At 44.8% G+C, this 13,209-nt stretch overlaps 1 protein-coding gene and 1 pseudogene across 1 annotated transcript in view; one reads left to right on the top strand and one right to left on the bottom strand.

Annotated features, from left to right (window-relative positions):
• The window catches only part of TRAIP (TRAF interacting protein), a 28,413-nt gene that overhangs the window by 13,916 nt on the left and 1,288 nt on the right, over window positions 1-13,209 (bottom strand). The window contains exons 2-5 of the mRNA XM_033131553.1: window positions 3,828-3,885; window positions 3,228-3,311; window positions 1,197-1,236; window positions 478-605 (exon numbers count right to left, since the gene is read on the bottom strand). Of these exons, the coding sequence (XP_032987444.1) occupies window positions 478-605; window positions 1,197-1,236; window positions 3,228-3,311; window positions 3,828-3,885 (310 nt within the window). The remainder of the gene's footprint in view (window positions 1-477; window positions 606-1,196; window positions 1,237-3,227; window positions 3,312-3,827; window positions 3,886-13,209) is intronic.
• On the top strand, window positions 9,726-12,677 carry LOC117037059 (small nuclear ribonucleoprotein G-like; annotated as a pseudogene).

The following is a 13,209-nucleotide window of genomic DNA, read 5'->3' as shown; positions in this document are numbered from 1 at the left end:
ATGGCTTGCTCTGCGGGCTTTGATCTGCGCGGTCAGCTCAGCACAGCCAACTTCAAAGCCCTCTGCTCCTCCCTGGGATGCTGTTTGATCTGGCTCCAAAGAGCAGCCCAGCCAAGGACTAGAGTGCGAATGGAAGTTTCTTCAGGCTGCCTGTGTCAGTAGAGTACAAACCACTTTTGGAAACATGGCCCAACCTCACCAAGGTCTTGGCTGAGCAGCCCCTCCATGAAGTACTGGAAAGGCCTCACCTCTTCAAACTACCTAGTACAAAACTCTGTAAGTGCGGCCAATATGGCTCCTCTCTTCTGGGCTGGATGGGTACATTACGGAAGGCCTGAGGAAGAAGGCATTTGCTTCTATCTTACAGGTGTGCAAACCAAGCTACTGACCAACGCAGAAGTTAAGCCCAGAGTGGTGAGCCCAGAACTAGGGCTGTATCTCCCCATCAACTTGTGCGCACAGGAGGCGAGGACCCACCTTGAGGGTGGAGCACAGCATTTCGGCCTTGTCCAGGGCCTTCTGCAGAGACTCCACAGTGGCGTTGCGCTCTTCCAGTGTGTGCCGCAGATGGTCGATGATGACCTGGCTGTCCTGTTTCTCCCTCTCTGGAGCAGGGATGGAGGTTGGAGGGGGGAGAGGCCCAACCACCTATCAGCATGAGAACCTGGGCTTTGGGGCTCAAGCACCCGACCCCAGTGCCAGGTGAGGAGCAAGTCCCAGGCCACACAGCTGGGTGGCTGGCTTCTCTCTCTGGCATGCACCAAACCAGGGAAGCCGAGCCAGAGTTTCTTCGTTCAGGGGGTGAGACCTTCTTTCTGCTCCTTGGGACCACTTGAGTAAAGGTTTCCCTGCTCCCCATTCCCAAGGTCTAGTTAATTCATCATCCCAGAACTCATGCAGATTCCTGCCAAACTTGGTGGCCAACCCCTTTCCTAGAAATACTCTGTCACATCAGGTAGCCCCCTCCCAGCCTAGGTTCTGGGCAAGAAGCCTCAGACAAAGAGAGGAGGCTCACCTGGTCTAGGTGAGCTTCATGTGACCTTCAGTCACCTCTCTCTCCTGCCAATCACAAGAGCTGGCAAGACTCTTGGACATACAAAGCAGGAAGAGCCCCTGGCTCTGCCAGAAGCTTGGAGGCCTTCCTTCCAGGACCTCTCCCACCAGCACCCAAAGCCCTTTGTCTCTTGCTAACTCACCTTTCTGGGAAAGCTGGGCTCTGATATTATCCAGTTCATTCTGCAAGGCAATATCCATAATTAGCAGCAGGGAGCCTGCACTCAGCCTCCCATAAGGCTGTGGGAGCGCCAGGAGGGCAATGAGGCCTGTAGGTCCAGGGAGGCACAGACCCTACTCTACGTCAAGGCCACGCGAAGCCGACAATGGAGAGCTAAGCCTTGCTTTACCTCTGTGTGCCTTTTTACGAAGTCGGTAAGATGGAGGAAAATAATCTATGGTACAAGACCCCGGGACAGGGAAGAAAGAGAACAGAGGCAAGAGAGGTGAAGGTGGGTCTGTGTGATCAGTCTTACCGCAGAGGTTTCCTTGGCCCTATGCCAGTGCTGACCCTTCCTGGGCATCAGCGGCACTCATTGGGGACACAGAGTTGGGATGGCCAAGGACCTTGGGCCATCACTCCTTCCCTCCACCCTACGTGCTGCCTGCTTCACAGTCTAACCCTCTTCAAAGCTGTAGGCTGGCTCTGTGTACCACGAATCTTCCAGCCCCACAATCCAATAGGGCAGGTGAGCCAGGACAACTTTGAGCCCCTGAATAAAACCTCACATGTGCTAGGCTCTAACCAGGCTGCTGTGAGGATCAAAGGAGTTTCTCAAATCCCGTGTATACATTCCAAAGCCATTGCCGCAGAACCACTGAGAGGCTGGGGCAGAACTGAGTCCAGCACCCATTCAGGAGCCCAAAGCATTCAACATCCCTGTGGGCAAAAGAGGTGCCTACTCCATGAGCAGGAAAACCAGCCTCTACAGAACTGGACGGCTCGGCCAAGGTTCCATGGTGGTAGTTGGATGGAATCCAGGCAAATCCTCCTCCAGCTCACCCTTCCCAGGTCAACACAAGGTCAGAATCCCCTATGTGACCAATACTAGGTCCAGCCCCCGGGGGTGGATAAGCCCCCCTGCGGTCAAACTCCCCAACCAAGACTCCGGGGGCAGGTGCTTTTGGTGCCTGGGCTGGTCATTGTAGACTGAACTTCTGGGGGTGGAAGTGGCGGGTAGAGAAGGGCACGCTGGGCTGCCTGAGAAGAGAAAGGAGCCCAAAGCTACCCCTCGTCTGCTTCCGCCACACCCAAGCAGGGTACCTCCCAAGCCCTTGCTCCAAACTACTCAAGATGCTGCCTCCCTTTCTCCTGGATCTGGCTTTGCAAGCCAGAAAGAAATGAAGCTGCCTTTGCTGCCTTTATCATGGAGAGGACACGGCTTAAAACTGGGAGCAGTTACCATGACGATGAACATGCTGGCTTTAAGCACAAAAGCTCCACGTTTTTGAAGCAGTGAGGTTCCAAGGACATCATGGCACCCTGGAGCTAGAGCCAAATAAACCCTGATCTGACAGATGCTCAGCAAATTAACTCTCAGAGTCCAGGTTCACATGAGAACCCCAACCCCACGCACGTCCCCCAGAGGTTTCTGCCAATCCAGCCCCCTTGTACACAAAGAAAGCTAAATCTTAGACTGGGAGGAAAAGCAGAAGTGCAGGAGGAAACCAGCTATCCTCCCCTGCAGTGTGGGTTATGTCCTGGCTGCACGCTCTTTATTCCGGGGGCTCTGCCCTCTATTCCTGGGTCTGGGAAAGACACGGACACCTGGTACACACCAAGCTCCCCAGGCAGTTTGGAGCCACAGCCAGGTCTCTGAACAGTGGGGTCCACACCTCTTCCTTGGATGAGAACCAGAAGAGTTTTCTAATATGTCTCTCACTGTCCAAGCAGCAAAGTGGGCTGGGAAGGATGATTGTAGATCCTTTGCAAGGCGAGGGGACCTTGCATCAGAAGTGGTCTGGAATCCCAAGGGGAGGGCTCACAGTGTCTTTTTCCAACGACTGTGTCTTACCATCACTTGTGCTCCGTTCTCCTTCCCTCTGCCTTGACATCTCTACCAAGTGTCCCCTCCAGAATTCCACCTCCATACTCTAGGCATCCCCTCTGGGTGGAGGCAGAAAGAATTCTCAGAGGGCTTGGGGTTCAGCAGGATGAGATCAATTCTAGGTACCTTTAAGAATTCTGCATCTAGGACACCCTCCTCCTCTTGGGCAAGGTCAAAGAAGAGCTTATTGATAATGGTTCTTCTGCCAACCTAGAGGGGAGAACATGGAAGAGTATGACTACATAGTTGGTCACGGGCAGGGAGGACGGGGGGGACGTGCAGCCAGGCCTGTTCTCAGGCCTGACCTGTCTCATTACATCCCTTGGAGTCAGACAACCTCTGCAGCCCTGTAGCTGGTACCCCAAGCTGGTGCCACTGGTTTGGTGGCTACTGATGTCATGTCACTGTAGACCCATGTGGTGACCACTCAAAAGACACCGCAGTCTAGGTGCTGGGCATTGAGGAAATGGGGAAGGGCAGGAAAGGGGGTCAAGTCTACCCAGGTGAATACTGACCCAGGCAACGAGTGTGCCTGACAGCTACCCGTGGGCATAAGCAGGCCTTCCGAGCCACTTAAAAGCACAAGAGAGGTTCAACCGCCTCAAACTGTGAGGGGGTCCCAAAGGATCCAAGGCATAGCTCAGTTTCCTAGATCTTTCCTCAATCCTGCTCCCTGGCAAGCAGAAGATGTCTTTAGCTAAGGTGTTCTCACCCCACCACACTCACCTGGATGCGGCACTGTGGGCAGGTCCGACTTGGTGCTGTATCGAACCATTGGATTAGGCTGGAATGAAAAGTAGAAAAAGAGACTGGTGAACCCTTGGTTGGAGACATCCAGGCCAGGTAGCCACCCTGACCACAACAGGGTCTGTTCTGCTCCTCTTCAAGCCAGTGCCTGCCCACACAGGAGGGTGGCGCCACAGGTAGTGACAGCACACTTGGCCTGACTGGTACAAGCGCTCCGACCACTTGGCCCTTTTTTTTGGTCCTGTTCGCTTGGCCCTTCCTACCCCCGAGCTGCTCCTTTGTGACCTTCTAGGCTTTGACAAGAGGACAACAGTCAAAGCCCAGGTCCGTCAGAGATGGAGATGCTAAGTCCCTATTTTAAGTTGGGACTCCAAAAGGCTATATTTTCAAAGCAAGGGTAAACTAGAAGTAAAAGCAATAGTGGTAAAAGCAAAACACAGCCCAGCTTTGCATCATCTATCTGGGTGGTCCAACAAAACCTCAAGGCTTAAACTTTATTTAAAGTAGTCTCCTACTAGTAGACTCTCCCACCCCCAGGGACAAGGGAGAAACAGTCCTTTCTGGAAGATGATACCATCATTCTAGGCCTCAACTTTGTTCCATAAATAATTTTTCAAATATACATAATCAAAGCTAACCATGAACAATGGAATACTACACAGCAATGAGAATGAATCAGTCTACAACTAAGAGCAATATTGTGAATGAATCACATAAACATAACATGAAGGAAAAGAAGCCAGATACAAAAAAAGGTATATTGTATATGACTCCATTTACATAAAGAAAAAAAGTAGGCAAAACTTATCTATGCTGCTGGAAATCAAGACAGCTGCCTCTCCCCCACACATAACGGGGAGACTTATGTGTGGGGGAGAGGCAGCTGGTGGAAGTAATTGGAAGAGTGTATGAGGAGGTTTCCGGAGTGCTGATGTCTTGTTTCTTGTCTACTTCAGTTTGTGAAAATTGTGCAAACCATACACTTACTACGAGTTCAGACAATTAAGTTCGCAAACTCATCTTAGAAAAAGTGCTACAAACCTCATTGCTGAATATCACTACGGTCACCTTCGAAGTACTCCCCTGGGAAGCTATGCACCAACATGAACGCCTAGTCTACCCTTCAAAGCAATTTTGGAACTCTTTTTCTGGAATGGCCATCAGAGCTGTTGTCATATTACCCTCGATGTCCTGGATGTCATCAAAATGTCTTCCTTTCAATATTTCCCTTATCTTCGGGTAAAGAAAGAAGTCATTGGGGGCCAGATCAGGTCAGTAGGGAGGGTGTTCCAATACAGTTATTCGTTTACTGGATGAAAACTCCCTCACAGACAGTGCTGTGTGAGCTGGTGCATTGTCAATTCATGGCTCTTGGCGAAAAGTTCAGGTCATCTAACTTTTTCACACAGCCTTTTCCGCACTTCCAAATAGTAAACTTGGTTAACTGTTCAATTGGTACAAATTCATAATGAAAAATCCCTCTGATATCAAAAAACATTGGTGACATCGTTGCAACAAGTGTGCAAACTTGTCCAACCTCGTATATGCATATTTTTATGTCATCTATCATATTTCAATAAAATGTTTTGCTTTTTTAAAAAGTAAACAGTCACAAAAAAAAGCATTGCAGTGCAAACGAAAACTTATCCACAAAAACTTCTGATACTGGAACTGTCAGACACAGACCATCAGACATTATGCTAAAGAAATCAAAATCAAAATTGAAAATGTCAATAGAGAATTAGAAAATAAAGGGTGATATAACCGAATTTAATAAGAACCAAACAAATTCTAAAACTGGAAAAATGGCCAAAATAAAAAATTCAGTGGATGAGTTTAGTAGCAGTTTAGACATAGTTGAAGAATTAGTAAGCTGAAAGATAGGTCAGAGGAAACACAGAATTAAAAAGATAATAAGCGAGGGGCCGGCCCGGTGGCTCAGGCGGTTAGAGCTCCATGCTCCTAACTCCGAAGGCTGCCGGTTCGATTCCCACATGGGCCAGTGGGCTCTCAACCACAAGGTTGCTGGTTCAACTCCTCGAGTCCCACAAGGGATGGTGGGCAGCGCCCCCGGCAACTAAGATTGAACACGGCACCTTGAGCTGAGCTGCCTCTGAGCTCCCAGATGGCTCAGTTGGTTGGAGCGCGTCCTCTCAACCACAAGGTTGCCGGTTCAACTCCTGCAAGGGATGGTGGGCTGAGCCCCCTGCAACTAGAAAACGGCAACTGGACCTGGAGCTGAGCTGCGCCCTCCACAACTAAGACTAAAAGGTCAACAACTTGAAGCTGAACGGCACCCTCCACAACTAAGACTGAAAGGACAACAACTTGAAGCTGAATGGCACCCTCCACAACTAAGATTGAAAGGACAACAACTTGACTTGGAAACAAGGCCTGGAAGTACACACTGTTCCCTAATAAAGTCCTGTTCCCCTTCCCCAATAAAATCTTTAAAAAAAAAAAAAGATAATAAGCGATATATAGAAGATACTGTGAGAAGGTCTAGCATACCTATAATTAGGAGTTTCAGAAAGAGGGTTAAGTAGAATAATGCTCTCTGCGCCAAGAAGTCTACATCCTAATTCCTAAAATTTGTGAATACGTTACCTTACATGACAAGAGTGATTTTGCAGGTGTGACTAAGTTAAGGGTCTTCAGATGGAGGATTATCCAGGTGTGCCCCCATGTAATCACAAGAATCCCTATAAGTGAGGCAGGAGTTTCAGAGTTTTACAGCTATATTTGAAGATGTAACACTGCTGGCTTTGAAGGTGGAGAGAGGGGACCCATGAGCCAAGAAAAACACAGATCCACTTACAAACCTTGATTTTAACCCAGTAAGACCCATTTTGGGCTTCTGACCTCTGGAACTATAAGATAATACATATGTGTTGTTTTAAGTCACTGAATTGGTGGCAACTTGTTACAGCAGAAATGAGAAACTAATATAGAAAGAAAAGACATACTAGAAAAGAGGCAATACATAAAGAGATAATTGCTGTTAATTTTCCAAAATTAATTAAAGAAATCATTCCACAAATTGAAGAAACTTAATGAATCCCAACCAGGATAAGTGAAAAGTAATAAAAGGAGAGCTAAGGTGCCTACATAATTGTCAGACAAAATAGACTTTAAGTCAAAAAAAGGTTACAAGAGACAAAGAAAGATTTTACATATTGATAAAAGGTTCAAACAAAGGAATAACAATTATAAATACATATGCACCTAACAACAGAACCCAAAACAAAACTACATGAAAGAAAATTGGACAGAATTGAAGGAATAGACAGTTCCACAATAAAAGTTGTAGACATCAATACCCTACACTGTTTTCTTTTTTAAAATAATTTTTTTTCAATTACAGTTGATATACAATATTATATTCGTTTCAGGTGTACAACAGTGATTAAACATTTATACAACTTACGAAGTGATCACCCTGATAAATCTAGTACGCACCTGACACCATACATAGTTATTACATTATTAGCTATACTTCCTATGCTATACTTTACACCCCCATGACTAATTAGTAACTATGAATCTGTACTTCTTAATCCCTTTCCCTTTCTCACTTACCCCCCCCAACCCTCTCCCATCTAGCAACCATCAAAATGTTCTCTGTATCTATAAGTTTGTTTATGTTTTGTTTGTTCATTTATTTTTGGGTTTAGATTCTATGTATAAGTGAAACCATATGGTATTTGTCTTTCTCCGTCTGACTTATTTCACTTAGCATAATACCCTCTAGGTCCATCCATGTTTTTGCAGATAGTTAAGATTTCATTCTTTTTTATGACTAAGTAATATTCCATTGTATATATGTACCACTTCTTCTTTATCCATTCATCTATTGATGGACACTTAGGTTGCTTCCATATCTTGACTGTTGTAAATAATGCTGCAATGAACATATGGATGCATATGTCTTTTTGAATTAGTATTTTGGGTTTCTTCCAATAAATACCCAGAAGTGGAATTATTGGATTCTTCCTTGTCTCTTGTTATAACCTTTGTTTTAGTCTATTTGTCTGGTGAAAGTATTGCTATCCCAGCTCTTTGTTTGTTTCCATTTTTATGAAATATCATTTTCCATCCCTTTACTTTCAGTCTGTGTCTTTTGATCTGAAGTGAGTTTCTTGTAGGCAGTATATGGAGGATCTTACTTTCTTATCCATTCAGCCACACTATGTCTCTTGATTGGAGCATTTAATCCATTTACATTTAAAGTAATTGTTGATAAATTTGTAGTTATTGCCACTTTATTATTTATATTTTTAATCTTTATTTTCTTCTTCTTAAAGAAGTCCCTCTAACATTCCTTGTAATACTGGTTTGGTGGTGATTAACTCCTTTAGCTTTGTCTTGTCTGGGAAGCTCTTTATCTGCCATTCGATTCTAAATGATAGCTTTGTTGGGTACAGTAATCTTGGTTGTAGGTCCTTGCTTTTCATCACTTTGAATATTTCATGCCAATCCCTTCTGGCCTGCAAAGTTTCTGTTGAGAAAGCAGCTGACTGTCTTATGGGACCTCCCTTGTAGGTAACTAACTGCTTTTCTCTTGCTGCTTTTAAGATTCTGTCTTTGTCTTCAACCTTTGACATTTAAATTATGACATGTCTTGGTGTGGGCCTCTTTGGGTGAATCTTGTTTGGGATTCTCTGCACTTTCCTTTGCCAGGTTAGGGAAGTTTTCTGTCATTATTTCTTCAAACAGGTTTTCAATTCCCTGTTCTCTCTCTTGTCCTTCTGGTGCCCCATATGATGTGAATGTTGGTACACTTGGTGTTGCCCCAGAGATCCCTTAAATATCCTTTTTTGGATTCTTTTTTCTTTTTTCTGTTCTGATTGTGTTTTTGCTACCTTCTCTTCCAAATCGCTGACTCATTCCTCTGCTTAATCTAATCTACTGTTGATTCCCTCTAATGTATTCTTAATTTCAATTATTTTATTCTTCATTTCTGACTGGTTCTTTTTCATGTTTTCTATCTCCATTTTTATGTTTCTTATCTCTTTGTCGAAGTTCTCCCTGAGATCATTCTTATAACTAGAGTTTTGAACTCTGAACCTGAAGATTGCTTGTCTCCATTTTGTTTAGTTCTTTTTCTGGAGTTTTGTTCTGTTCTTAATTTGGGACATGTTTCTTTGTCTCCTCATTTTGGCTGCCTCCCTGTGTTTATTTCTCTTTATTAAGTAGAGCCGCTATGTCTCCTGGTCTTGGTAGAGTGGTCCTATGTAGTAGATGTCCCATGGGTTCCAGTGGTGCAGTCTCCCTGAACAGCTGAGCTGGCTGTGCCAGGTGTGGGTTGTGTGCTGCCCTCCTGCTGTAGTTAAGCCTTGATTGCTGTTGATATGTGAATGGGAGGAGCTGACACTCAGGCTTATTGGTTGTGAGGACTGGCTGTGACTACAGTGGAGGAGCTGTTGTGCAGAGGCTGACTCTAAAGAACAGGATTAGCTTTAGTGGAACTCTGGTGCCTGTCCAGTCTGCACCGTGGGTGTGTCATTTGTGGAGGTAGTTGGGTGGTGCTCTGATGTGGTCCGAAGTTGGCCACTGGGTGTGTTGGTTCTGGGTGTCTTGAAAGGGGTTCTGGTGCAGGCCAAGGTCAGCCACTGCCTGTGCCCTGCCCTGGGCCACTTGGTATGAGCTACAAGTGTTCTGCAGATGGTTGCCACTTGTGCTGAGCTTGGAGGTGCCTGAGAGAGGCTAAGCTGTGAACTGAAGCCACCTGCCACTACTGCTGGGCTTGGGGCTGCTTAGCAAAATGTACAGGTAAGTCGAGGCCAGATCCTGCTTATTTGGGGTTTGAGAACCTTTAAGAGATTTTAAGAAAGTCTGCGGCATGAGGCAAGACAGGCTGTTTGTATGGAATAGCCAATGGATGTGGCTTGGGTAGGCCCGCAAGTTGGATGGGACAGGATTTCAGGGAATCACCAGGGTGAGGTGGATGCTGTTAGCTAGGCTGATGGAGACTCAGATATGGTGCCCACCTGCATGTGAAAACTGGGTGGGGGGGAAAGCTCAACAAAGGAACAATGGCATCTTGCAGCATCTCCATCTGCGAGAAAGCTGCCCCTCCAGTCCTCGCTCTGAAGCCAGACAATTCAGTTCTTCTCCATATGTCCCTGGCACCTTTTGAGTTACTGCCCCAGCACTGGAACCCAGAGTAAGTGAGTATGGCAGCGAGTAAGTCTGCGCACAGGCCCTTTAAGAGGAATGCCTGAAACTCCAGCTGCCCTCCATCTCATTCAGCCACAATCTCCACTGGTTTTCACAGTTAGAAGTTATGGGGACTTCTCTCCCTGGCACTGGAACCCTGGGCTGGGGAGCCTGGTGTGGAGCTGGGATCCCTTGCTCCTCTGAGGGGATCTCCACAGCCAAGATATCCCTCCCAATTTTTAACTGCCACACATAGGTATGAGACCAGCCCATTCCACATCTCTGCCCCTACCAGTTTCCATGTGGCTACTATATATCCTTAGCTATAGAACTTCTGTTCAGCTAGACTTTAGGTGATTCTCAATTATGGTTGTTCTATAATTTAGTTGTAATTTTGAAGGTGTCCTAGGAGGAGGTGAGCACAGCTGTTACCTACTCCACCATCTTGACCAGAAGCTCAATACCCCACACTTTCAAGAATGGATAAAACAATCAGACAGATGATCAATAAGGAAATAGAAGACTTGAACAACACTATAAACCAACACTAGATCTAACAGACATATACTCCACCCAATAATACAGTACACATTTTTCTCAAGTGCGCATGAGACATTCTCTTTTCTGATCACAATGAAATGAATTAAAAATCAGTAACAAAAGAAAAATGGAAAATTCACAGATATGAGGAAGTTAACAACACACTCTTAAACAACCAATAGGTAAAGAAGAAATCACAAGAGAAATTAGAAAATACCTTTAGATGAATGATAAATGAAAACACAACATATCAAAACATAAAATACCGCAAAGGCAGTGTTAAAAGGGAAACTGATAGCTATAAATACACACCCTAAAAAAAATAACATCTGTTAGGACGGCTTTTATAAAAAACAAAAACAAAACAGAAAATAACAAGTGTTGACAAGGATGTGGACAAACTGGAACACTTGTGCATTGCTGGTGGAAATGTAAGATGGTGCAGTCAATGTAGAAAACAGTAAGGCAGTTTCCAAAAAAGTTAAACAGAATTACCGTATGAGCCAGCAATTCCACCTCTAGGTATAACCCAAAAGAAATGAAAGCAGGGACTCAAACAGATATTTGTACACCAATATTCATAGTAGCATTACTCATAGTAGCCACAACACGGAAACAAACCAAGGACCATTAAAAGAGGAAGGGATAAACAAAATGTGATATTTCCATACAATTAAATATTATTTAATCATAAAAAGGAATGAAATCCTGATACATGCTACCATATGGATGAAACTTGAAAACATTGTACTTAGTGAAATAAGCATTTGTTCAAAAGAACAAATATTGTATGATTCCATTCATATGAGGTACCTAAAATTGGAAAATTCAAGGAGACAGAAGATAAAATAGGGGGCTGGCCCGGTGGCTCAGGTGATTGGAGCTCCGTGTTCCTAACGCCGAAGGCTGCTGGTTCAATTTCCACGTGGGCCAGTGCCAGATGGCTCAGTTGGTTGGAGTGGGAGCTCTCAGCCACAAGGTTGCCAGTTCAACTCCTTGACTCTTGCAAGGGATGGTGGGCTCCGCTCCCTGCAACTAAGATTGAACACAGCACCTTGATCTGAGCTGCCGCTGAGCTCCCTGATGGCTCAGTTGGTTGGAGTGGGGGCTCTCAACCAGAGTTGCCAGTTTGACTCCTCGACTCTTGCAAGGGATGGTGGGCAGCGCCCCCTGCAACTAAGATTGAACACGGCACCTTGAGCTGAGCTGCCTCCCGGATGGCTCAGTTGGTTGGAGTGTGTCCTCTCAACCACAAGGTTGCCGGTTCGACTCCCATAAGGGATGGTGGGCTGCACCCCCTGCAACTAACAACAGCAACTGGACCTGAAGCTGAGCTGCGCCTTCCACAACTAAGATTGAAAGGACAACAACTTGAGTTGGGAAAAGTCCTAGAAGTACACACTGTTCCCCAATAAAGTCCTGTTCCCCTTCCCTCCCCCCCAAAAATAAATAAATAAATAAATAAATAAATAAATAAATAAATAAATAAATAAAATAAAAAGCTAAGGAAAAAGCCTCAAAACAAATGTATATAAAAAAAAAGAAGATAAAATAGGTTTCCAGGGACTGTGGCGAGAGAAGAATGGAGAGCTATTGTTTAATGGGTACAGTGTTTCTGTCTGGAATGATGGAAAAGTTCTGGAAATAGATAATGGTGATGGTTACTCAACATTATTAATGCATTTAATTTCACTGAATTGTACACTTAAAAATGGTTAAAATGGAAGGCATCTTTGAGCTCACCAAACAAACACCAGGCGCAAAGCTCACCCTCCCAAGTTAACAAAAATTTATCACTGAAATTAAACGGTGGCAAACACGTCCAAGGAATACTGCAAGAATTTGATCCATTTATGAATCTTGTGGACAAATAGATGAATGTGGACAAATAATGGCAACTAGTGGGCAACAGAGCAATACTGAAATGGTGGCAAAATAAGGAAATACTATCAAGTTAGAAGCCTTGGAAAGAGTATAAACAATGGGTGTGCCCTTTAAATCAATTGCTTCCACATATCCCAAACGGTCTATTTTAAAATGGGTCGTGTACTTTTTCATATTGAAGTTCTTTGTTAAGCAAACTTTGTAACAGTCCACAAAAAAGGTTACAATGCTAAACTTTATGCTATATATTTGTACTAAAATAAGAAAGTATATAATAAGAAAAAGGAAAAGAAAAAAATGGATAAAATTGTAAATTTTCTGTTCTGTATATTTCACCCAACAACTAAAGGAGCAAAGGAGCTCTGAATCAGCCTATCTACCAGGAATCTTTTCTCACCAGCTGTACTCAATAGAAGAGTCCCATAGGGTCAGCCGGACGGGGGGAGCACCTCCTTTCCTTTCCATGTTAACTTGGGTTTGATGGCATCAGTGAGTACACTGGGGTGTCTGACCAAAGAGATGACGCTGAATAGAATCATTCCAAACTATCATGCAAATCACAACAAATCAGGTAGCTAGCTAGAGGCCTACCAGGTTTCTACCTCGGAGAAATAAAAGGGCTCGTCCATTTGGTGAAAGCTCACCTCTGCCCCGGTGAATAGTTTTGAAGTCACATCTCTTTGCAAGCCAATCAATGAAGCCCTCTATTTTCACTGAACCAATTCTGTCCCCCTCGAGACTCAATTCAAATGTCACCTCCTCAGGAAAGTCTGCCATG

This window comes from Rhinolophus ferrumequinum, chromosome 17 (genome assembly GCF_004115265.2).
Source record: "Rhinolophus ferrumequinum isolate MPI-CBG mRhiFer1 chromosome 17, mRhiFer1_v1.p, whole genome shotgun sequence".
Lineage (NCBI taxonomy): Eukaryota > Metazoa > Chordata > Mammalia > Chiroptera > Rhinolophidae > Rhinolophus > Rhinolophus ferrumequinum.
The sequence above is the reverse complement of the archived record's forward strand: the minus strand, read 5'-3'. Positions and strand labels throughout refer to the sequence as shown.